General features: G+C 37.8%; 2 protein-coding genes across 3 annotated transcripts in view; both read right to left on the bottom strand.

The window, feature by feature from the left end:
- Positions 1–5,267: 5,267 nt before the first annotated feature.
- LOC127422062 (potassium voltage-gated channel subfamily E member 4-like) lies at positions 5,268–6,857 on the bottom strand. Its single transcript, XM_051665412.1, has 2 exons — positions 6,635–6,857; positions 5,268–6,233 (listed from the first exon to the last, which is right to left on the bottom strand). The coding sequence occupies exon 2, from the start codon at positions 6,205–6,207 to the stop codon at positions 5,641–5,643; it is 567 nt and encodes a 188-aa protein (XP_051521372.1). The 5' UTR covers positions 6,208–6,233; positions 6,635–6,857; the 3' UTR covers positions 5,268–5,640.
- Positions 6,858–9,365: 2,508 nt separating this feature from the next.
- The window catches only part of LOC127422519 (fatty acid CoA ligase Acsl3-like), a 38,200-nt gene continuing 24,726 nt past the window's right edge, over positions 9,366–22,839 (bottom strand). For both annotated transcript variants that reach the window (XM_051666110.1, XM_051666109.1), the window contains 9 exons: positions 22,619–22,742; positions 21,837–21,908; positions 18,980–19,119; positions 18,504–18,676; positions 16,784–16,858; positions 15,695–15,886; positions 15,281–15,395; positions 13,627–13,784; positions 9,366–12,884 (listed from right to left, as the gene is read on the bottom strand). In XM_051666110.1, coding sequence (XP_051522070.1) covers positions 12,727–12,884; positions 13,627–13,784; positions 15,281–15,395; positions 15,695–15,886; positions 16,784–16,858; positions 18,504–18,676; positions 18,980–19,119; positions 21,837–21,908; positions 22,619–22,742 — 1,207 coding nt within the window. In that variant the 3' untranslated portion in view covers positions 9,366–12,726. The remainder of the gene's footprint in view (positions 12,885–13,626; positions 13,785–15,280; positions 15,396–15,694; positions 15,887–16,783; positions 16,859–18,503; positions 18,677–18,979; positions 19,120–21,836; positions 21,909–22,618; positions 22,743–22,839) is intronic.

The following is a 22,839-nucleotide window of genomic DNA, read 5'->3' as shown; positions in this document are numbered from 1 at the left end:
CATATGGACTACTTTTATGGGACTTATATAGTGCATTTTTGTCCTTTTTGGAGCTTAACAGCCAGAGTTCGCTATATGCTATCATTGTATGGAAAAGAGCAGCGTGATTATTCTTAAATATTTTTCTTTTGTGTTCCGTGGAGGAAAGTCATACGGGTTTGGAACGACATGTGGGGGAGTAAATGATAATAGAAGTTTTGTTTATGCGAAAACTGTTTCTTTAACCCTGTGTTACGCATTGTTCAAACAATAGAATCTTTCAAGTTGATCAGTTTACAACAACATCTAATTAACTTAGCAAAGATGCAGCAAAAAAATCATGATGTCGAAGAAAAATACTGAAATGTGATTAATAGAGCAATTTGTGGAGAACTTCAAAAGGTGTCTCCTCTGTTAGGGTGACAAGGAAAAACTCAAATCAAATGTCACATGGCTTAAAAAATGCATATGTAAACAGCAAACAAAAATGTGTCCACGGAAAATGATGCTGTCTGCTTGTCAATCATTTTGCGTGTTCTCCTAGTATTGTAGTTGCAGCAAATTATTAAGGCATAATGTATTTTTATGCCATGTTGCTCATAACAGTTGTCAGTTGAGGGCGCTGTTTTGCTGCTGTTGTTTTTAACAACCGTTTCTGCTCTCAGTAAAGCTCATTTGGTATCTTTAGAGCTCGGGGTTTTGGAAAGAGGGGGCATGGCTAATCCAATGGCTCAGTCTCGTGTAACTATAATGGCTGAAATTGCTTACAGCACCTTTAAAGGCTGCTCTTTCATTTCCAACAATGCATTATGTTGTAGTATTTTTATTTTTTTATTTTTTTGCAAGGAGAGAAAGTGAAATAAATTATGTAGAATTACAGTATGTACACTGTAAAAAAATTGCTGTAAATTTACGGCCAAATTCCTACAGCAATCTACTGTGATTCTTAAATACAGTAGTTTGCTGTTAAAAATGTTGCATTCTGGGAGATCAAGAGCAGGCTCACTGTGAAGTGACTCGTTTTACGGTAAATAGCTGTTCTATGCAAGGCATTAGGGGAAAATTATCATTTAAAATCATGATATCATCTTGGTGAAAGCTATAGTGACATTTTGAAACGTATATTTTAGTTACAGCATAACTCAAGTTGTTATCAAGACACAGAAATCAACTCTCGGCATACAAACCGCAACAGTGGTGACAATTAACAAACATACTTTTACGTAAATCAGTAAGAGCTGAACATTAAAATCCAAGTAACTTAGACTACAACAAAAACAACATCAAAATAAACCAGTAAATAGTAAAAAATCAAAGTAATTTCTTCATGCCGCAGTGCATGCTGGGAACATAGCTGTTAATTTCAGCAACAGTAGATAGTATGTAATTTGACAGCTTTATGCTTCTAAATTACAGTTGTATACTGTAGCTGTAAAAACAGTATCTAGCTGTTACTTTCAGCAACAGCAAGACACCGTTAATTTTACAGTAACATGCTGGCAACCCTGCTTCCAGTTCTTTACCATTTTTTGACGAGAAAATCTTTAAGAGTGTAGAAGTATCTAGATGCTAACCAATCAACTAAATTTGTTTGATGAAAAAGATGTTTTTCTTTCTAATCAAACTTGTGATGGTAAAACTTAGTAGTTAGCAGTGATTACCTGCAGAGATTAAAGCAAAATTAAAAATGTAATCATCTGCTTCTCAAGATTTAAGACCTAGTTTCTTTTAAAGTATCAGGTAAAGTTAAAAGCAAGCTCAAAGGTCCCACACACACACACACACACACACACACACACACACACACACACACTGGAGACTGCAGCCTTAACGAGCATCTTGTTGTAATGTTCATTAGATTTGGTTGCAAAGTTCAAAAGTGTTGCTTGTTATACTAGGATTTACAGTACACACACACTCACACATACACAGAAAATTAACTATCACACAAACTTCTCAAGAAAAGTCTTGTGACTATGAAATTGTCACGTTTTGCCAATTTATTTTCATGTGTTTACATGCATGACATGTTTTTCCGCAGCTGCACGTCTGCATGCTACAAACACCAGGAAATGCAGAGCTTCAGGAAAATCGGCTGGTGGTCTCCTACAAACCCTCCTGAAACCTCGAAGCTTATCTTGTTTTGTTTTATTATTTCAAGTCCATGATCAGCAAGTCAAAGCCAGTGTCTGCTGAGGCCACCAGAATAAGACACTAAAACTTTTTTAAGTAAAAAAATATGATTTGAAATCATCAGATTTTTCCCTGCGTAAAGAGCATAAAGAGGCATGCGCACGACACTTGCGCACATTTAAGCTGGTAAGAATGCCAGTCAAGGTGTTTACATGCAACACAAAATCAGTTTATGACATTAGCCCGATAGAGGAGTGCCTTTTACATATGTTTACATGATCTTACACGTTGCCGGATTATTAAGCATAATCGGTGTAAAATCATCATGTAAATCATGTAAACGTGCTCATAATGTCTCAAACTGTGCTCAGAAGTGTAACTCACTTATATTATTATTTTTTTTAAATTAATTTTTACAGTCATTTTAAGGTTTAAGGTTTGTTGACATTGCAACGTCATGGTAACAAAGTTGTACAATTGGCTATAACTCCACACAGAAAAGGTTAGTAAGTGATTTCATCACCCTAAAATCATGTTAACATGAATATTGTTTATGTCTTGTGTCTATACTTTTGAAATAGTGAGTATTGCAACGTTTACGGATTGGCCCCATTCACTTCCATTGTAAGTTCCTCACTTTAATCTTAAGTCATAATTTATTTTTGTGGTTATCAACATTATGCCACAAATGCTGTCAATTAAGCTTAACTTGTATTGAACCCGGAATATTCCTTTAAGGATGATGTTTAGTTATTTGAACTTTAGATGCTTGACTTGTGCTTCTTTTGGAATACCCATTTATCCACCCGCACACCGACAGACCAAAACGTCCCCTCGCACGGTTGTCCCTACGACATCCGGATATCCGAGTGCCACGAGTAAATTAAGTACTCCCTTTGGTACCTGTTGCCATAGAAACTCTCAGTAAGATACTCCACTAATGAGGGTTTGGGTCAGTCTTTTCAATATGTTTAATATCATTGGTGTTCTCGTAATTACACGTTAATCACATAAGACTATTTCGATTTTTAGGCAACCCACCTTGAATGTTCAATATTTACCTGCAACACATAACAGTCCTGACACATTTTCGATATAGTGGAAAGTTAGAGACAGTGAATTGTCTACATTGTGCAGTGTGAATGAATCAGTGAACAGAAGAGGGCATGTGTGTCTTTCATTTCCTCCACAGAGAGTGTGAGTCACACTGACCTCTGTATCTCTCAAACAGTTACAATCGTTTAATCAAAAATAATCTGATATTTGGGAGTATAAGGTTGGGTCATAAACAGAGACAGATGAATGTGACTGTGCATGTATAAACGTGTTTGTATTTTGTTTTCAGATAAAAAAAAGTCTGTATATCTGATCTTTTTTAGACATGGTTTATAATTCATGACCTCTAATAACAGGGCAACAACATTTCAGATCTGAAGTTTTATTCATTATGCATCATTTTTTTTTTTTTTTTTTATGTAACTATGAAGACAAAAAGAAATGTGTTTTGTAGCTCTTTGTGGGTAATGGCTAGTTCATCATAGCAACTGTTGTTTCTTTTATGGTCTACTCATCACTTTTAAAGGAACAGTTCACCCAAAGCTGAAAATCCTGCTATTGTATGGCTTCAGAAGACTTTTAAATATACTGCATGACTTACATGGACTGCTTGAAAAACTTTCCTTTAAAAGCAGAAAGGTGAATGGAGCACTTGTTTTTGGAGGTTACATCAGTGAGGCTTGACTCCCAAAATCTGAATATTTAACTTTCAGAACTTTTCAAATACTGTGCTCAACTCACATTGGGTAAACTGTGAGATTTTATTGGAAGAATTCCATTCTGACTGAACATGCGAGAACTTTCCACTGCATTCCCTCGGGTGGAAGAAGGGTCATTGACACTTGTGCATGTGGTTTCATTTCATTGGGACAAAAAAGACGGTATGGGTGCTTCTCAATCAGATCCCTAGTTCAGTAGTCATGGAGCTGGCCATTTTTAGGGCTGTCCCAATTGCAAAATCCTTCCAGTGCACTGAAAAGTTGGCTCCCTAAAAATTCCCAGAATGTACCGTAAAAACCAGGGAGTTTCGTTTCTCACTTACTGGAAATATACTGATGATGGAATTGGTTGGTTATGATCAAGTGTAGATTTATATAGCAGAAAATCAGAACATGTAGCAAGTAAAACCCCCTTTCACTGTTTCGAGTGAAAATCTAGCTCCGTCCCAAGGGGTATAATAGAACAAAAAATTTTCGGGAGTGGATGACTGCAGATTTTATCTCAACAATGACGCCAAGCGGCCTAACATAATCTTTTCCCATATTCAAGGGGGTTCAGCACGTCTTCAAAGAGTCCCTTGAGGGGCCCCTGTGGTCTCTGTCTTCCCCATGTGGCAACTGTCAGCAAATGCAAACATTAAAAGAAACTAAAAGTTCACTTTTTAAAGAAACAGTTTATTTTATGCAAAGTGACACACTAGATCAAATTAAATAGACATACACATGCATGTAGGACAATATATACAGATCATTATGTAAAAATGTTAACATTTTAAATCTTTTTACATGCCCGGCTACATGACGACGATATACATTTAAAAAGTTAAAACTATTTTAAAAGTTGTTTTCAAGTGGTTTCCAGGTTTCTCACGATGTTTGTAGCTGTTACATCGCATTTAAGAGTTTGTTATTTGCCTCTGAGACGAGGACCGTTACATTAACATGGTAACCAAAGTTCCCGCTAAAATACGATACTACCATGATATCGCAATAAATTAAAATGGAAACTCCTGCGAATAGTAAAAAGTTCTCAAAATTGTTCCGTAATTTCATTTTAATCACAGTTGTGTCCAAGTTACCATAGTTTTATGGTAAAAATAATTGTAATAAATGAGCTGTTCAGCCGTGTCGTCAATTTGTAGGCGACCTCGGAAGTCTAATTCGCCATGGGTTCCCTCGCGATTTTCCTATGGGTTTTTTATAATGGGGGGGGGGGGGGGTGCAGCGTAAAGCATTTACATGTTTCCTCGATCATGGTATAAATAACGAGGGGGTTGTACTTGCTTGTTTTGATGATCAGGGGCGTAGATTCCGGGCAGGGGCGTAGATGGGGGGGAGGTAACCCTCCCCAAAAATCAAAACAAGCAAGTACAACCCCCCCCCCCCCCAATATTTATACCATGATTGATGGAAACATGTAAATGCTTCACGCTGCAACCCCCCAGTGTTCAAGCCAAATGTACACCCTTGCCCATTATAAAAACCCATAGGAAAATCCCGAGGGAACCCATGGCGAATTCTCTTCGGGGGGATTTTGACTACAAGCTGAACAGCTCTATTTCCACATTAGACATAACTGTAAACTACATTTTATTAATAAGGCATCCACTTTAAAACACTGACAGGAACCTTTCCAAAAATGTAACTTTTTATTCTGACAGTGCCGCAGTTAATTACCGCAGTTTTATTGTCACTTTTGTATTTCGGGCGGAACTATAGTTACCATGTTACATTTCGGCGAGGTGACAGAACCTCAAGAAGTTACTTTAAGGTTTTCCCCGGACGACCTGTCGCTGATATGGCCCAAGGTCGAGCCTGTCCTCATCGAGTCCACGGGTCCTTCTCCGGTACCACCGCCGCCGCCGCTGTCCGACTCCTCCTCGATGGTGAAGCGCACGTCGGTTGTGGAGCTGAGAGAACTCACGCTGCTTTGTTCCACCGAGCACAGCGCGCACGCGAGAGGCGCGAGGACTCTTCCGCCCTCGAGCGCGCAGCCGGTGTGCCGGCCGGCGCACAGCATGAACGGCACCGGCGTGGAACGCAACGCGGGGAGGCTGAAACTGTGCTTCTTCTGCCCTGCGCCCCACTCGCGCTGCTCCTCCTCGTGCAGCAGCCGCGTGAACGCGTTTGAGCGCTTCTTCTCGTGCCGTTTCGTGCGCAGGTAACCGAGCATGATACCGATGAGGAAGACTCCGTAGAAGGACACCACGATGACGATGTACAAGTACGCGTTTCCGTCGCTTCCACCGGGCGAGGAGACTTTGTTTGTCTGCTGCGACGAGAGCGCGTCTGGCACGGTGGCGTTGCGCGCCAACTCCATTGCGACAGTAACAGTAACAGAGTTCCCTGAAAAAACAGAGAGAAGATTAAATTTTTTTTTTTTTTTTTTTTTTTTTTTACACGTGCAATATATTTTTTTAAATGATATTTATCATTATGCATAAAAATAATAAATATGGAAAAAGCTAATAAGACTACAAAGACAAACCAAAAGTTTGTCTCTACTAAATGTATTATTACTGTTCTAGGGAAGCAAAATCGGACTCGTGAGACTTCTTTTTTACTAACATCAAATTTCTAAAAAGTCATAAAACATATCATTAGTAAATGCACATTCAAATATCTACAAATAAATAAAACTTTGATCCATATAGCCTATTTACATATATTGATACTATTTAAGTTAATTAATTAAAAGTTTTTTCTCCCAAGTAATTTCATGCACAAATTCAAACGCGTTTACTCACCGGCAGCTTTCACCTTTGGAGCACCTCAGCCCGTTGCACTTTTATTTGCGGATCTCTGTGGAGTGTAACGGGACTGTAAGCGTTGTCCCGTTTAAATAACGGATCCCATGACGGGAGCTGTGCGTGGACACGCGCCAGGGGGATCTGTGACAGAGGTTTAGGGAGTCGTAATCCTCACGTCCATTCCTCACAGGACTTGAGTCCCGGCCAGAGATGTTTTAGCTCACAGCCACATTCTTATGACGTTTAATGGAGTCCAAATGCGCAGTGCTGCCAAATGGGCTAATCTATCATAACATATCCAAGCAACTATGTTAGAACTCTGCAGGCGTGCTTTTGGAAACCCTCTCCAAAAGGACAGCATGCCCTTAACAATCCAGAGCAGTGGCCTGCATGAACTATTTCTCCATAGACTGCAGCATTTATTTGTTGCAGAAATAAATCATAACATTAAAGGTAACATTATTAATGAAAAGCATATTGGAATAATTCCATGCACTTCAAAAAGCAAGGTTAAGCTCTCCTCTACGGCCCACTGACGTACTTTTCAAGGGTGTCTGGGTTTTGTTAACGCCATGCAGTGACAGATGAGGTTGGCATAGATTCTAACAATAACAGTCTGTCTGGGAATGGTGCATGATGGGTAGGTGTGGCATTGATGGAGAGAAACTAGACCCACAATATGCAAGCTAATGCCTGACCACGCCTGTTAATTAGGGTCGAGTAACAGAGAAATGACGTAAAGCTCGTTAAGAACTTGATCAAATCAGTAACTCTTGGGCAGTCTGTGTCTGAGACTACATTACAGACACAACAGCATCATAAGGGCGATTCTGTGATCGTACTCATCACATTTCATAGTTATATCGACTACAGTCTTTTTACCCCAAAATGAAAATTCTGTGACAATTTACTAACCCTCATGTCGTTCCAAACCTGAATTTCTTTCTCAAGTGGAACACAAGTAGCAAAATGTTCACCGAAATCTTGAAATATTTTGGAATATGATACACAAGCCGCATGGATTAATTTTATGATAACTTTGGTCCTTTTTTAAGCTTTAAAGTGAGTCACTATCAACTCCCTATCAATTGTTTTGAAAAGACCCAGGGCCCAGTTGCAAGAAACCCCTAAAGTTAAGAAAACCCTTAGTTATATTTGTATCCGTATTGTCACTTTTCTTAACTTTGTGGAGGGTTTCTTGCAAACCTGCCATTTATATGAGATGATTGTAAAAGGATGACATCTATAAAGAGTTCAATAATCATTCAACCACCCCATTTGCATTGAGTCTTATCTGGTCTCACAGATTTCTTTATTTATTAATGAAACATATAGTTTACTTGTTCTGATTCATGTGTGCCATCTTAAAGGGGTAGTTCACCCCAAAAAAGTAAACTCTCTTATCATTTACTCACCCTCATGCCATACCAGATGTGAATTACTTTTTTTTTTTCCTCTACAGAACCCAAACGAAGATTTTTAGAAGAATATTTCAGCTCTGCAGGTCCATATAATGCAAGTCAATGGTGGCCAGAACTTTGAAGCCCTAAAAAGCACATAAAGGCAGCATTAAAGTAATCCATATGACTACAGTGGTTTAATCCATGTCTTCAGAAGCGATATGATAGGTGTGGGTGAGAAACAGATCAATATTTAAGTCCTTGTTTACTATAAATTCTCCTTCCTGCCCAGTAGGTGACAATATGCACACAGAATATGAATCGCTTTAAAACATAAGAAGCACACATTGGAGAGAAGAGCATGTAGGAGGGCCATTTGAAAGTAAAAAAAAAACAGGATGCAAACTACTCACCTTTTAGCTAAAATCACCTTTTCTGATGCTAATTTGCCCATTTTTTTTGGTAAAAATGTTCTACATTTTCATAATTAACCTTTTCACACGTGAGTTTCTCCTGTACGGACGGATCCCACAGCGTGAGTTCTTTAATGCGAGCTGTAATTAAAAGACATCTAACCTTACACTTCACAGCAGATGCACTGAAAGACAGATTATATATTATCATACATATAATGTGGTTTTTAGATGTTTATGATGATTGATTATGATAGGAAAGATGTGATCACGAATGCGCTTGTTGGCTATGCTCCCGCCATATTGTTTACATTGCAATGCAGCATGGGATTCTGATTTCGTCATAGCATAGAAGGTTCTAAAAAACTAGCCCTTCCACTTAACCAGCACCGGAAGTGGTTAGAATGAGTGACGAATAGAATGGGAGAAGGCTCAAGTGGACTGACTAGTTTGTATATTCTTTGTTTGATGTCAGAAAACTGGTTGCATCGCTGCATCAAAACAATGTGCTCCGACGATAACAGCTTTAAACATTTATTTAGTGATTGTTTGAATGTTTGTAACATATAAAAATAAAGATATTGTGATGTTGAAAAGACTATTTGAGCAGCTGGTTCATTATGACCCTTCAAAGTTCTGGGCACCATTCACTTGCATTGTATGGACCTACAGAGCTGAGATATTCTTCTAAAAATCTTAGTTTGTGTTCAGCAGAAGAAAGTCATTAAAAAAAAAAAAAAAATTCCTGACCTTATCTTTTGAATCGATTAAGTTAAAAAAAATTGATGGACCTGTTGATAAAAAGAGGAAGGATCCTATCCAGCAGGACATACAATCAGCCATAGAATCATCCAATCAGCAAACATGTTAGGAACTTCATTCTCAGCCAATGAACACATTTACATTTTAATAATGCTACTTTTTGTAACAATGAATACAATGATGCTTAAATATAATTGATATTCCAGATTGCTGGTTTATTTGCATATTCTGCCTCCTCAAGTCTTTTAATAACATACATGACAGTATTTAATTAAGATTACGGAAACATTGAAGAAAAAAACAAACAAAAAAAAAAACAATGAAAGTTGCCCACAACAGCTTTAAGATTCCTGATTTTGTTTGGACAGACAAATGCTGGTGTAAACTTTTATAGTGTTTCATTAAAATAGTTTACAAAGTTTTATGAGTCTGAAACTTTAAGTGAAACACAATCTTTGCAAAACATATCCACAGATGAATCAGTTGTACATGGGGCAGGCAAGAGTTGGGACAGGAGTTTAGTGAAACAAAGCAAAAGATTGAAGATGAGTCAGACACTCTTTGAATTTAGGGCTTGTTTGGCAACATTTTGGAGATCGGCATCAAAGGAAGTATTTAAAGCCATAAAACGGTGTACTGTCTGCTTTTAAAGCTGCTGTGAGAGTAATTTTTTATGGAATAAACCACATAAAATCCCTACTACAGTACCAAAAAATATCACTGAAATAGATGTCCTGAGAAATCACAATTGAGTCTGTACCAATGCTTGGAATGGAATATCACCTTACTACTCCCTCCCTCCATCCATCTCTGTCTCTGTCTCTCTAATGATCCATCCATCCATCCATCCATACGTCCATCCATCCATCTGTCTCTCTAATGATCCATCCATTCATCCATCCATCCATCCATCTCTGTCTCTCTAATGATCCATCCATCCATCCATCCATCTCTGTCTCTCTAATGATCCATCCATCCATCCATCCATACGTCCATCCATCCATCTGTCTCTCTAATGATCCATCCATTCATCCATCCATCCATCCATCTCTGTCTCTCTAATGATCCATCCATCCATCCATCCATCTCTGTCTCTCTAATGATCCATCCATTCATCCATCCATCCATCCATCTCTGTCTCTCTAATGATCCATCCATCCATCCATCCATCTCTGTCTCTCTAATGATCCATCCATTCATCCATTCATCCATCCATCTGTCTCTCTAATGATCCATCCATACATCCATCTCTCTGTCTCTCTAATGATCCATCCATTCATCCATCCATCCATCCATCTCTGTCTCTCTAATGATCCATCCATCCATCCATCCATCCATCTCTCTGTCTCTCTAATGATCCATCCATCCATCTCTGTCTCTCTAATGATCCATCCATCCATCCATCCATCCATCCATCCATCCATCCCCATCTCTCTAATGATCCATCCATCTATCCATCCATCCATCCATCCATCCCCATCTCTCTAATGATTCATCCATCCAGCTCTGTCTCTCTAATGATCCATCCATCCATCCATCCATCCATCTCTCTCTGTCTCTCTAATGATCCATCCATCCATCCATCTCTCTGTCTCTTTAATGATATATCCATCCATCTCTCTGTCTCTTTAATGATATATCCATCCATCTCTCTCTGTCTCTCTAATGGTCCATCCATCCATCCATCCATCCATCCATCCATCCATCTCTGTCTCTTTAATGATCCATCCATCCATCCATCTCTCTGTTTCTTTAATGATCTATCCATCCATCCATATCTCTCTCTAATGATCCATCCATCCATCCATCTCTCTCTCTTTAATGATCTATCCATCCATCCATATCTGTCTCTCTAATGATCCACCCATCCATCCATCCATCCCCATCTCTCTAATGATTCATCCATCCATCCATCCATCCATCCATCCCATCTCTCTAATGATCCATCCATCCAGCTCTGTCTCTCTAATGATCAATCCATCCATCCACCCATCCATCAATCTCTCTGTCTCTCTAATGATCCATCCATCCATCCATAACCGCTTGTCCTATATAGGGTCACAGGTAGTGCCGGAGTCTACCTCAGCTGTCTCATTTCTTGTTTAACAGACCATTTTGCAATATTTATTGGGGTTTTGCTATTTTAGATTTCTTGTTTTTAGCAAGTGGGCGTAACCATTAGGGAAGCGCACACTTAAAGGAATAATCCGGGTTCAATAAAAGTTAAGCTCAGCATTTATGACATAATGTTGATTACCACAAAAATTTATTTTGACCCGTCCTTCCTTTTCTTTAAAAAAGCAAAAATCTGGGTTACAGTGAGACACTTACAATGGAAGTGAATGGAGCCAATCCGTAAATGTTATAAATACTCATGTTTTCAAAAGTATAGCCACAACATGTAAACAATATGCAAGTCAACATGATTTAATTGTGATAAAAATCACTTACTAACATTTTCTGTCTAAAGTTAAATCCAATTTTACAACTTCGTTGCCATGATGACATAACGCAGTAAACTCTAACACTCTAAAAATACCATAAAAATTATGATTTAAACAACTTTAAGGCTGAAATAATAGATGCATTTTAAGAGAAATAATGTAAGTGCTTTTATAAATTTATAAGCTTCACATTTCTGTCTTTAAACCCTCCAAAAATTGGCCCCATTCACTTCTATTGTAAGTGCCTCACTGTAACCTCCATTTTTGCGGTTTTTAAAGAAAAGGATCAACATTATGCCACAAATGCTGTCGATTGAGCTTAACTTGGTTTAATGAGGACTTAAAAGCACATTGGGAATTGGGCATTCCAAATTGGGATTAAAAAAAAAAAAAAAAAAATGGTATGTTCCAATTAGAAAAGGTGGAAAAACTGTGTATTTAAAAAAGCTGCCACTAGAGGCACTAGACTAATGGACGGATCATGTTTGGAGCACACGTTAAACATGGTTGTTTGTTAACACTAATCTGGCCTCCATTGTTAGGCAGGGGAGTGGGTTCTGTTTTAGTACCCCAAACATTTCTAGCTTTTAGACAGTTTTTTATTTTTTATTTATTTAACCTTGGTTTTTATGTACACTCTAAAAAAACTATTTATTTGCACATTTTGTACCTCTACATATTAAACCAACTTTTTGGAACTCTATTCATTCTCCATGGTGTGATTCTCCTTGTGACTGCCTTGGTCCCTATCACAGAGTGCAAGAGTCTGGGTTCGGAAGTAAAAATCCCATACATTTTTTTCCATAAATGTCTGGAGGAAGTTAGCAAGACAGCTCACATCGTTTATAAGCTTAAAGTGTGTTTATAAAGGGTGTATCGTGTTGGTTTGTTTGTTGAACATTTTCAGATATCATCTGAAAACATTGTCAAATTATCTTTTCACACATTTTTACATGTCCTTAGGAAATCTCCATCCTGATTGGTGGTTGCTATGTTGAGATAAGTTACTTTCCATGCAGTCCTGGTCAGTGGTCCGGTTTCATCTGGTTGGAGTCGGCAGTGATTTGGTTCTACTTGATACCGTACATCCGCTCAATATCAGTCTGGTAGTGAGTTTTTAGCTCTTTGCGTTTGAGTTTAAAAGCGTCTGTCACTAAGCCGGTCTCTGGGGTCCAGGGCTCAGCGCTCAAGCGGATCTTACGAGGAATCTCAAACCGCTCTAACTGGGCTGTTAAACAAACAGGAATGGGAAATCTATTATAATCAGAACTAAACTAAAGAGTGGTAAAAACAGTATGACAAATATTTGAAAATATCTAACACGTATATAAAATATACCATTTCGTATAGAAATCAATTAATATTTAAAGTAGGGGACTAAATGACTGAACATTGGGGCCAATATTCTATAAGTGCTGTAAATATGACTTGAATATGATAGAAATGTCACAATGTTCTCAGTGTGCTCATTGAACAAGCTGACAGAGCACTCATAAATACATTTACATATTTAAATGCATCAAATATGCTGTTTAAAGTCAATGTGAAACAGGGCCAGTGCTAAGATATGATCTGGGCATTGCCCCCACTGTGATGTATAAATGCTTTGCAATACAAATCATATCTTAGCACTGGCCCTGTTTCACATTGACTTTAAACAGCATATTTGATGCATTTAAATATGTAAATGTATTTATGAGTGTTCTGTCAGCTTGTTCAATATATATTTCACATTGTGGTAATGAAAATATCAGAATGACCATCTTTTTTTGCACTGCAGTAATGAGAATTCAAAGGTAAAATGTGCGTAACTGTCATGAAAATAATCTTAATGGCCCTAAAAATAGGCTTCATTTTCTATATGCAAAATATCATTTCTTATTTGTTTCTTTACATTTTGGACAACAAACAGGACAAGGATATTTCCTTCACAGGTTTCGTGAGAATCACCCTGTTAGATCATGTGTCACCTGTCAGTGCTGCGTCTGTGATGACCGTAAGCACCTCCTCTTCAATGAGAGGGCTGTTACAAAGCTCCTCCCACGAACCTCTGACACACATCCTCTCTGCCAGCGCCAGGAGCTGCTTCTGATTGGGTACCACGAAGCCAATTACAAATGATTCATCACTGGAAAACAGGAAGACGTGAATGGCCTCTAAGGCGCGTATTAGTAATAATACTTTTATTTATACAGCATCTTTTAGCCATTAAGAACAAAGTGCTTCACAAAACATAAAAATAGAAACACACACAGTAAAACACAGCACATTCACTTAGTAATAAAAGCCAGTCTATACGAATGAGGTTTTTAAAAACAGACACAGATTCAGCAGATCTAATATCCCAGTGCAGGCTGTTCCATAATCATGGGGCCTTCGCTACAAGCACTCTATCACCTTTAGTTTTTCATCTGGATCTTGGAACAGCCAACAGTTCATGACAAGAAGATCTAAGAGGTCGAACTGTTTCATAAGGTCTTAAAAGTTCTGCTAAATATTCTGGCGCCAACCCATGTAATGCCTTATATGTATTTAATAAAATCTTAAAATGAACCCTAAAATGAATTGGTAGCCAATGCAAAGAATCACTGAATTTTTCACCACCTGCTAAATATTTGGGACCACCTGATAAAGTGTTGACTCAATCTGACTTTTTATTAGAATCATGACAGATTATAACAACCTACATTTTACCAGTATTTAACTGAAGAAAATAACATGCCATCCACTTTTGTATATCTCCTATACACGTTTGAAGAACATTTAAATTAGTCAGATCATTGGGATTCAACGACAAATACAACAGGCAGTCTGTATAGCTATGAAAATGTATGTTGTATTTACGAATCACAGAACCAAGTGGTCACATATACTGTATAGTGAAAACAATATTGGCCCTAACAGGGATCCTTGCGGAACACCACAATTAACATTTGAAGGGGAGGAACTTTCATCTCCAACACACTAGAAATTTCCTATTTGTCAAGTAGGAAACAAACTAATCTAAAGTCACCCCAGATATTCCCACCCATCTCTTTACTGTATCGATTAAAACTGAATGATCAACTGTTTCAAATGCTGCAGTTAAATCAAGTAACACTAAAATAAAGCACTCTCCAGCATCCTCCGCCATCAATAAGTCATTGGTCACCCTAAAAGGGGCAGTTTCTGTACTGTGGTTTTCTCTAAAACCTGACTGAAATTTCTCAAAAATATTGTTATCCTTCACTACCTCCAACTGTTGCTTAGCTACTGCTTTCACTATTATTTTTGATATGAAAGATAATTTTGAGATTGGTCTATAGTTATTAGTAAGGTGTTTTGGTTGGTGTAGGTGTAAATTGTGTGTTGTGGTTTTTTGCGTCTGTCCGTGCTGTTTTTCAGTTGTTTATCTGTGTAAACATGCACAAGACAGACATGTTTGCCCTTTGCATCTCCACAGGAGCGTTGCAGTTTTTAGACATCACATTACGTTCAAAAGAAAGTCTACTTTTAGAAACACATCTCACATTTTTTAGCGAAAGAACGCATTCGATGTGAACAGCCTCTAAGGCACTTGTTAGTAAGGTTGTTGTTGAAGGTGTTTTGATTGGTGTAGGTGCAGATTGTGCTTTGGATTGGCACCTGTTGGCATAAACACAGATGTTATCGATGAGAGGGCAGTTTTTCAAGACGGCCTCCACCTTTCCCAGGGACACGTATTCTCCTGCCTGTAGCTTCACCAGGTCTTTCTTACGGTCTAATATACACATACAAACACACAAATATGCATATTAGCAGATTCAATCTGGTGTATGTGAATTTGTGGAACAGGAAGTTCCCCTTTCTCTCCCTGCTGGGTTGTACATTATCTGCTTGCTGCAAGTTCTTATCGCTGGCTTTATGGGAATAAGTCAACAGTGATTTGTGTCATTTACAGGAAGTACAGGAGTAAAACATGTTATCGTAATGGAAAGGGGAGTTCCATTTAGTCACTTCTGCCAAATCTTTCTTTATGGTTTTCTGCCTTAGATCTCTTTATCAACTTTGCTCTCTCACCAATAATCTTCAGACAACCGTCTCCATGAAACTCGCCAATGTCTCCGGTGCAGAACCATCTCTGGCCTTTCTTATCCACAAAGAAATCTTCACAGTTCTTCTCCTTGTTCTTGTAGTAACCCATGGATACATTGGAGCCCCCAATCAGAATCTCTCCTCGTGGACACGGCTTGTCTGTGCTCCGATACCCACCTGGATACAGACAGGATGCATTGTGATGTCATAATACAGCGGGAAAAAAGACTAGACAGCATAGAGCTCAACAGAAGGTTTCTAGAAATAAAAATGCCATTCAAAAACTGACGTTTAGCGACACGAACTTTACAAAACAGAACTACTGTACAGTGCTCTCGGAAGATGTTACATAATGCAATGCAACTTGATTTTTTTTTGTTGAAAATGCTATAAATGTTTAAAAATAGATTATCATACCAACATGGACACAAAGATGACATTTCTACAAACTTGTGTTTTAAACTAGATTTTTAAATGATTTTTAGCATCTCAGACAACTTATTTGTCTTTTGGTGCGTTTAAGTCATGTCGAAATGATTGTATTTACGAGTAAAGCACACATGAACGCTACCACAAAGTCGTAAATACAAATGTAAACTTTGAATTTTCTTCGAACCCTGACTTTCCGAGTTGGAGGGCATGCCGATTTAAAGTTTTAATTTATTTAAATTATATGTGGCTGCACAAGAATGATAAAATAGGTAGATAAAGCATGAAATATACACCTAATGCTTGGCTTCGCTCTTCATTTTGTTGCATTGGTGCTAAAAAAGCTTCCTGCTTTCTCTAGTAAATGAAAAAGAGAAAAAATACATATGAAAATGCAAAATGGGTCCGTTCATTTCGACTAAAATCACTTGGACACACATCATGTTGTATTTACAATTTCAAACTTCTCATTTGACCCACATGCTTCTGTAGGAGCAACAACTGTGATTTCACTTCATTGTGTTTTACTATAAAAAAATAGAAGTTACTGTGTATTTTTTGCAGAACAGTTTTGACTTTCCATACAAGGTTGTAAATAGACCTTTTTAAAGTCGTTTTGTTTTGTGTGTGTGTTATTATGCTGACCCTTTATCCAGTCCTTCAGTTGAATTTCACAGCAAACCAGAGGTGCACCAACTCTTCCTGTACTGTAATCCCAAACTACACAAACACAGACAGACAATAAGATCACTTAAAACAATACTTGCTTTGCTGAAAGGGCACAGTTATGTAATTATTTCCATTGCAGAAAAAAAACAGATGACGGAATGCTTCTTCGATAAGATGTCTCATTTTTTACGAGTCACCAGCTGCTTGAACTGTTCCACCACTGATTCCTCTGAGAACATAAACTTCAATCATTTTACCAGGCAACTGTCCTCCACAAATGTTCACAAATGTTCTTCTGTGACTGTTCTTAATTTGACTTTCTTCTGCTGAACACAAACAAGATTTTTAGAATATCTCAGCTCTGTACGTCCATACAATGCAAGTCAACAAGGTCCAAAACTTTGAAGCTCAAAAAAGCACACAAAGGCAGCATTCAAGTAATCCATACAACTCCAGTGGTTTAATCCATGTCTTCAGAAGCATTATGATTTATCGTTTGGGTGAGAAACAGATCAATATTTCAGTCCATTTTACTATAAATTCTCTTCCCTGCACAGTAGGTGGCAATATGCATGAAAAATGCGAATCGCCAAACTCATAAGAAGAACTCTTAGTAGAGAAGAGTGCTAAGAAGGGCCGTTTGGAAGTGGAGATTAATAGTAAAAAAGGATATTGATCTGTTTCTCACCCACACCTATCATATCGCTTCTGAAGACATGGATTTAACCACTGGAGTTGTATGGATTACTTTTAAGCTGCCTTTATATGCTTTTTTGAGCTTCTACGTTTTTGACATTTTCATCTAAAAATCTCTGTTTGTGTTCAGCAGAAGAAAGGAAGTCCTACACATCTGGGATGGCATAAGGGTCAGCAAATGATCATTGATGAGTGAACTATTTATTTATCCTCATGTCACTCAAAATCCATATAATGCACCTGAGAACATCCGACGATAAGAAGAAACGGTAACACTTTAACATAATATTCTATTTGTTAACATACGTAAATGCATTAGGTATCATTAACTAACAAAGACGATTAACAAAGATAAATAAATAAATGGTGTAAAAAGTCAATGTTAATTTCTAAATATACTATTGTTCAATGTTAGTTCATATTGTGGGAACTAATGTTAACGTATACAACTTTTAATTGTAAAAATGTATTAGTATATGTTGAAATTAACATTAATCAAGATCATCACATGCTGTAAAAGTATTGTTCATTGTTAGCTCATGTTAAGTAAAATATTTAACTTGTGTATCTGCAAATAAATTATTGTGTATTATGAATCTGCCAGGTTTGAATGTGCACGTTTTGGCATTGAGTGATGTTCTGAGTTTGAGTGTTAAGCATGAGTCAAATGGACTACTTTTATGTTGATTAAATGGTGTTTTTCGTCTTTTCAGGAACTTGACAGCTGCATTCAGCATCCACTTTCTTGAATGTAAAAGAACAACCTGGACATTTCGCTAAATATCTCAAATTTGTGTTCCATACGAAAAAAAGTCAATGATAACAGAATCATTTTTTTTTTATTTACTATTTTTCTTTTAAGTGTTTAAATATTCATGATTGTGTTTCTAACACCATTTAAATTATTATTAGATTGTCAGGCGCACAAACATAGTATGCGAAAATGTGCATAATAATGTTTGAAATGATAATGGTGCTGATGCAAGGGTATTAATCTCACGCTGGCTGATGGTTCCAGCTCCGCAGGTCTCTGTGAGGCCATAACCCTGACCCACCGGACAGCAGAAACAAATGTTCATGAACCGCTGGGTCGCAGCAGACAGAGGGGCTCCGCCTGACAATAACACCCGTAAACGCCCACCTAATAATGCCCGAACCTTTCGGAACACCAGCCTTGAGAGAGAGAAAGAGAGAGAGAGAGAATAAACATGCTAGAATAAGTTTTTAAATAATTAAATGGCTTTTTTTTTTCATTCTCAGCTTGGTTTCTTTTAGTAGTTTATTTGTAAGAGTGAGACGTTGCAAGCCAGATTCAAACCCGCATTACCCGTTTGAGCACCAGAAGCATGTACGTTGGCCTCTAGTCCATAGCTTCAAAAGTAAAACATGAATTTATAATGAAAGGTGGCTTTGTGTGTATTCTCAGGAAGCAACTGTATGTGATAGTATGTCAGTGAGTGTGTGTATGGAATATACTTGTCACACAGCGGGGTGGTGTATCCCATAGCAAGCTGCTCCATCTTATAGTTGTAGGCCAGTGAAAACAGCATCCTCTGAAGAAGGCTCAGATCTTCCACTTTTAGCATCACATTCTTATAAATCCGATCCATTATTTCCTAAACAAAGAGAGACAGAGAGAATATGTGTGCATATAAATGGCTGCCTATGACGTAACTTTGCTTAAACTTTCCCACAGACAACTAATGACACACCATGGTGATCCCATGTTTTAGGGCATATACCATGGTAATGCCATGTTTTATGGACCTGTACCATGGTAATACCATGTTTTATGGACCTGTACCATGGTAATACCATATTTTATGGACCTGTAATACCATGGTAATACCAAGTTTTTGGACCTCTCCCATAGTAATAGCATGTTTTGGGGCATTTACCATAGTAATACCATGTTTCATGGACATGAACCATGATGGTAATACCATGTTTTATGGATCTGTAACATGGTAATACCATGTTTTATGGACCTGTAATACCATTGTAATACCATGTTTTTAGACCTCTCCCATGGTAATACCATGTTTTGGGACATTTACCATAGTAATACCATGTTTTTGGACTTGTACCATGGTAATACCATGTTTTATGGACCTGTACCATGGTATTACCCTGTTTATGGACCTGTACCATGTTAATACCATGTTTTATGGACCTGTACCATGGTAATACCATGTTTTTGGACCTGTACCACAGTAACACTATGTTTTATGGGCATATACCATGGTAATACCATGTTTTATGGACCTGTACAATGTTAATACCATGTTTTATAGACCTGTACCATGTTAATACCATGTTTTTGGACCTATACCATGGTAACACTATATTTTATGTACCTGTACCATTGTAGTACCATGTTTTATGGACCTGTAATACCATGGTAATACCATGTTTTTAGACCTCTCCCATGGTAATACCATGTTTTGGGACATTTACCATAGTAATACCATGTTTTTGGACTTGTACCATGGTAATACCATGTTTTATGGACCTGTACCATGGTATTACCCTGTTTATGGACCTGTACCATGTTAATACCATGTTTTATGGACCTGTACCATGGTAATATCATGTTTTTCGACCTGTAGCACAGTAACACTATGTTTTATGGACATGTACCATGGTAATACCATGTTTTATGAACCTGTACCATGGTATTACCATGTTGTTGACCTGTACCATGGTAATACCATGTTTTGGGGCATGTACCATGGTAATACCATGTTTTGGGGCATATACCATGGTAATACCATGTTTTATGGACCTGTACCATGTTAATACAATGTTTTATAGACCTGTACCATGTTAATACCATGTTTTCGGACCTGTACCATGGTAACACTATATTTTATGTACCTGTACCATTGTAGTACCATGTTTTATGGACCTGCACCATGGTATTACCATGACAATACCATGTTTTGGGGCATGTACCACATTTTTGGACCTGTACCATGATAATACCATGTTTTTGGGCCTGTACCATGGTAATACTTGTTTTTGGACCTATACCATGGTAATACCATGTTTTAGGGCATTTACCATAGTAATACCATGTGTTTGGACTTGTACTACAGTAATACCATGTTTTATGGACCTGTACCATGGTATTACCCTGTTTATGGACCTGTACCATGGTAATGCAATGTTTTTGGACCTTTAACATGATTTTACCATGTTTTATGGACATGTCCCATCATGGTAATACCATGTTTTGGGGTATGTACCATGGTAATACCATGTTTTATGGACCTGTACCATCGTAATACCATGTTGTTGGAGCTTTACCATGGAAATACCACATTTTTGGACCTGTACCACAGTAATACCATGTTTTGGGGCATGTACCATGGTAATACCATGTTTTTGGACCTGTACCACGGCAACACTATATTTTATGTACCTGTACCATTGTAATACCATGTTTTATGGACCAGTACCATGGTAATACCATGTTTTGGGACATGTACCACCATGTTTTGGGGCATGTACCATGTTTTTGGTAATACCATGTTTTTTGGACTTGTACCATGGTAATACAATGTTTTTGGGCCTGTACCATGGTAATAAATTGTTTTTGAACTTGTACCCTCATGGTAATAACATGTTTTATGGATCTGCACCATCATGGTAATAACATGTTTTATGGATCTGTACCTTGGTAATACCATGTTTTTGGTGTAAATTGCAACCGAAGTATCATAAAAATACCATGGTCCATGAATATAGGATAATTCAGAACCATAGTATTACCATTCGATACCATGACCGTACCATGGTACCACCACAGCATTTTATGTAAGGAAAGAGGACACTTTCTAATTGAGTTACTGCTGATATTTTCCACTCAGTAAGATGGAAGGGTGGAAAAGCTTTCTGAATATTTTTTCAATGTTCCCTCAAGAATACTCTGATATTCTCCCACTATCCATGTCAGCTGCTGTGTTTATGGAAGTTTGCGTTGCTGTTTCGCTATCATTCCACCGGGAGGTCCATATCACAACCACACCAATACAGTGTGCATGTGTGTTGATACATTTACAGTGTCCTCGGGCAAAAAAAAAAACAACAACTTGAAATTAAACATTAATAATTATGTATCTGCATTTTGTGAGTCACTGTTCGTGAGTGTGTGTGACAGAGGGATAGCCACACCAGGCTTTCTCACGTTCTGTTTACAGCTGTGAATCGTTCTGGACAATCACATTTGCTGACATTCAACCCCAAAAAAGAGAAAGACAGAGAGAGAGAGAGAGAGAGAGAGAGAGAGAGAGAGAGAGAGAGAGAGAGAGAGAGAGAGATTCAGTCTTACTGGTACTGCTGCCATTAGAGTGGGCTGCAGGACTGTAGTGTCTCCTTTGCTTCCCTTCTTTATCTTTGTTGACTATAATTAAAAACAATGAAAGGAGACAGATAAAATGTATTAAAAGCGTCAAACATAACTGTAAAATTCAGTTCATGAATGATCTCAACCCAGTCCCAATTTCACTAAATGAGAAAACTCCCATGTGTTTTTCATCACCTGGTCCCCAATGTACAAGTATTTTCCACTGTGACATCATCTGACATTAAATGCTAGATTGTGACATGATCACAGAGTAATGAAATGATGTCCTGAGTGTGTTTTAGTGACATCACAGCCCACTGCTTTAATCTCATCTTCTTAATTATGACATTACAGAGCAATGATTTGATGTCCTGAGTTCTTAACAGAGTACAACAGTCTGGTTCTGGAAGTAAATATCCCATCCATTTTTTCCATAGGGGAATTGATTTTTAAGATAACTTATGAACCTTCTTATAACTTATAAAACTTATAAACCATTTTCTTCAAATCAAAGTTTATAATGTTTTGATTCACCTCAGAGCTGGTTGGTTTGTTTCATTTCTTTTATAAAGGTTTTCATATAATCCCTATGGAAAAAATGAATGGGGAAACAAACGAAGATGACTGAAAAAGTGTGCGGGCACTGTTGCGCTCTATTATGACATCATAGGGCCAGTGCTTTTATCTCTTGGTTGCTTATTTCTGACATCACTAAAGAGTGCTTTGATCTCCCAAGTTCAGCATGAAAAAGTGTGTGTTTGTATCACCTGGTCAGCGAGTGTTTGTGGGGAAGAGTAGCCAATTCTACATCCATGAGCCAAACACACAATCTCAGCACTCAACTCTAACACATGAGCCATTGGAAGGTAACCGATATATGTGTCATCCTCACTGCAAAAACACAATGAATACAGCAAAATAAATTATTCCAGAGCTCACACACACAAAACACCAATCAGACAATCCCGTTAAGAGCGAATACAGATAA

This window comes from Myxocyprinus asiaticus, chromosome 31 (genome assembly GCF_019703515.2).
Source record: "Myxocyprinus asiaticus isolate MX2 ecotype Aquarium Trade chromosome 31, UBuf_Myxa_2, whole genome shotgun sequence".
In the NCBI taxonomy this organism is placed as follows: domain Eukaryota; kingdom Metazoa; phylum Chordata; class Actinopteri; order Cypriniformes; family Catostomidae; genus Myxocyprinus; species Myxocyprinus asiaticus.
The sequence above is the reverse complement of the archived record's forward strand: the minus strand, read 5'-3'. Positions and strand labels throughout refer to the sequence as shown.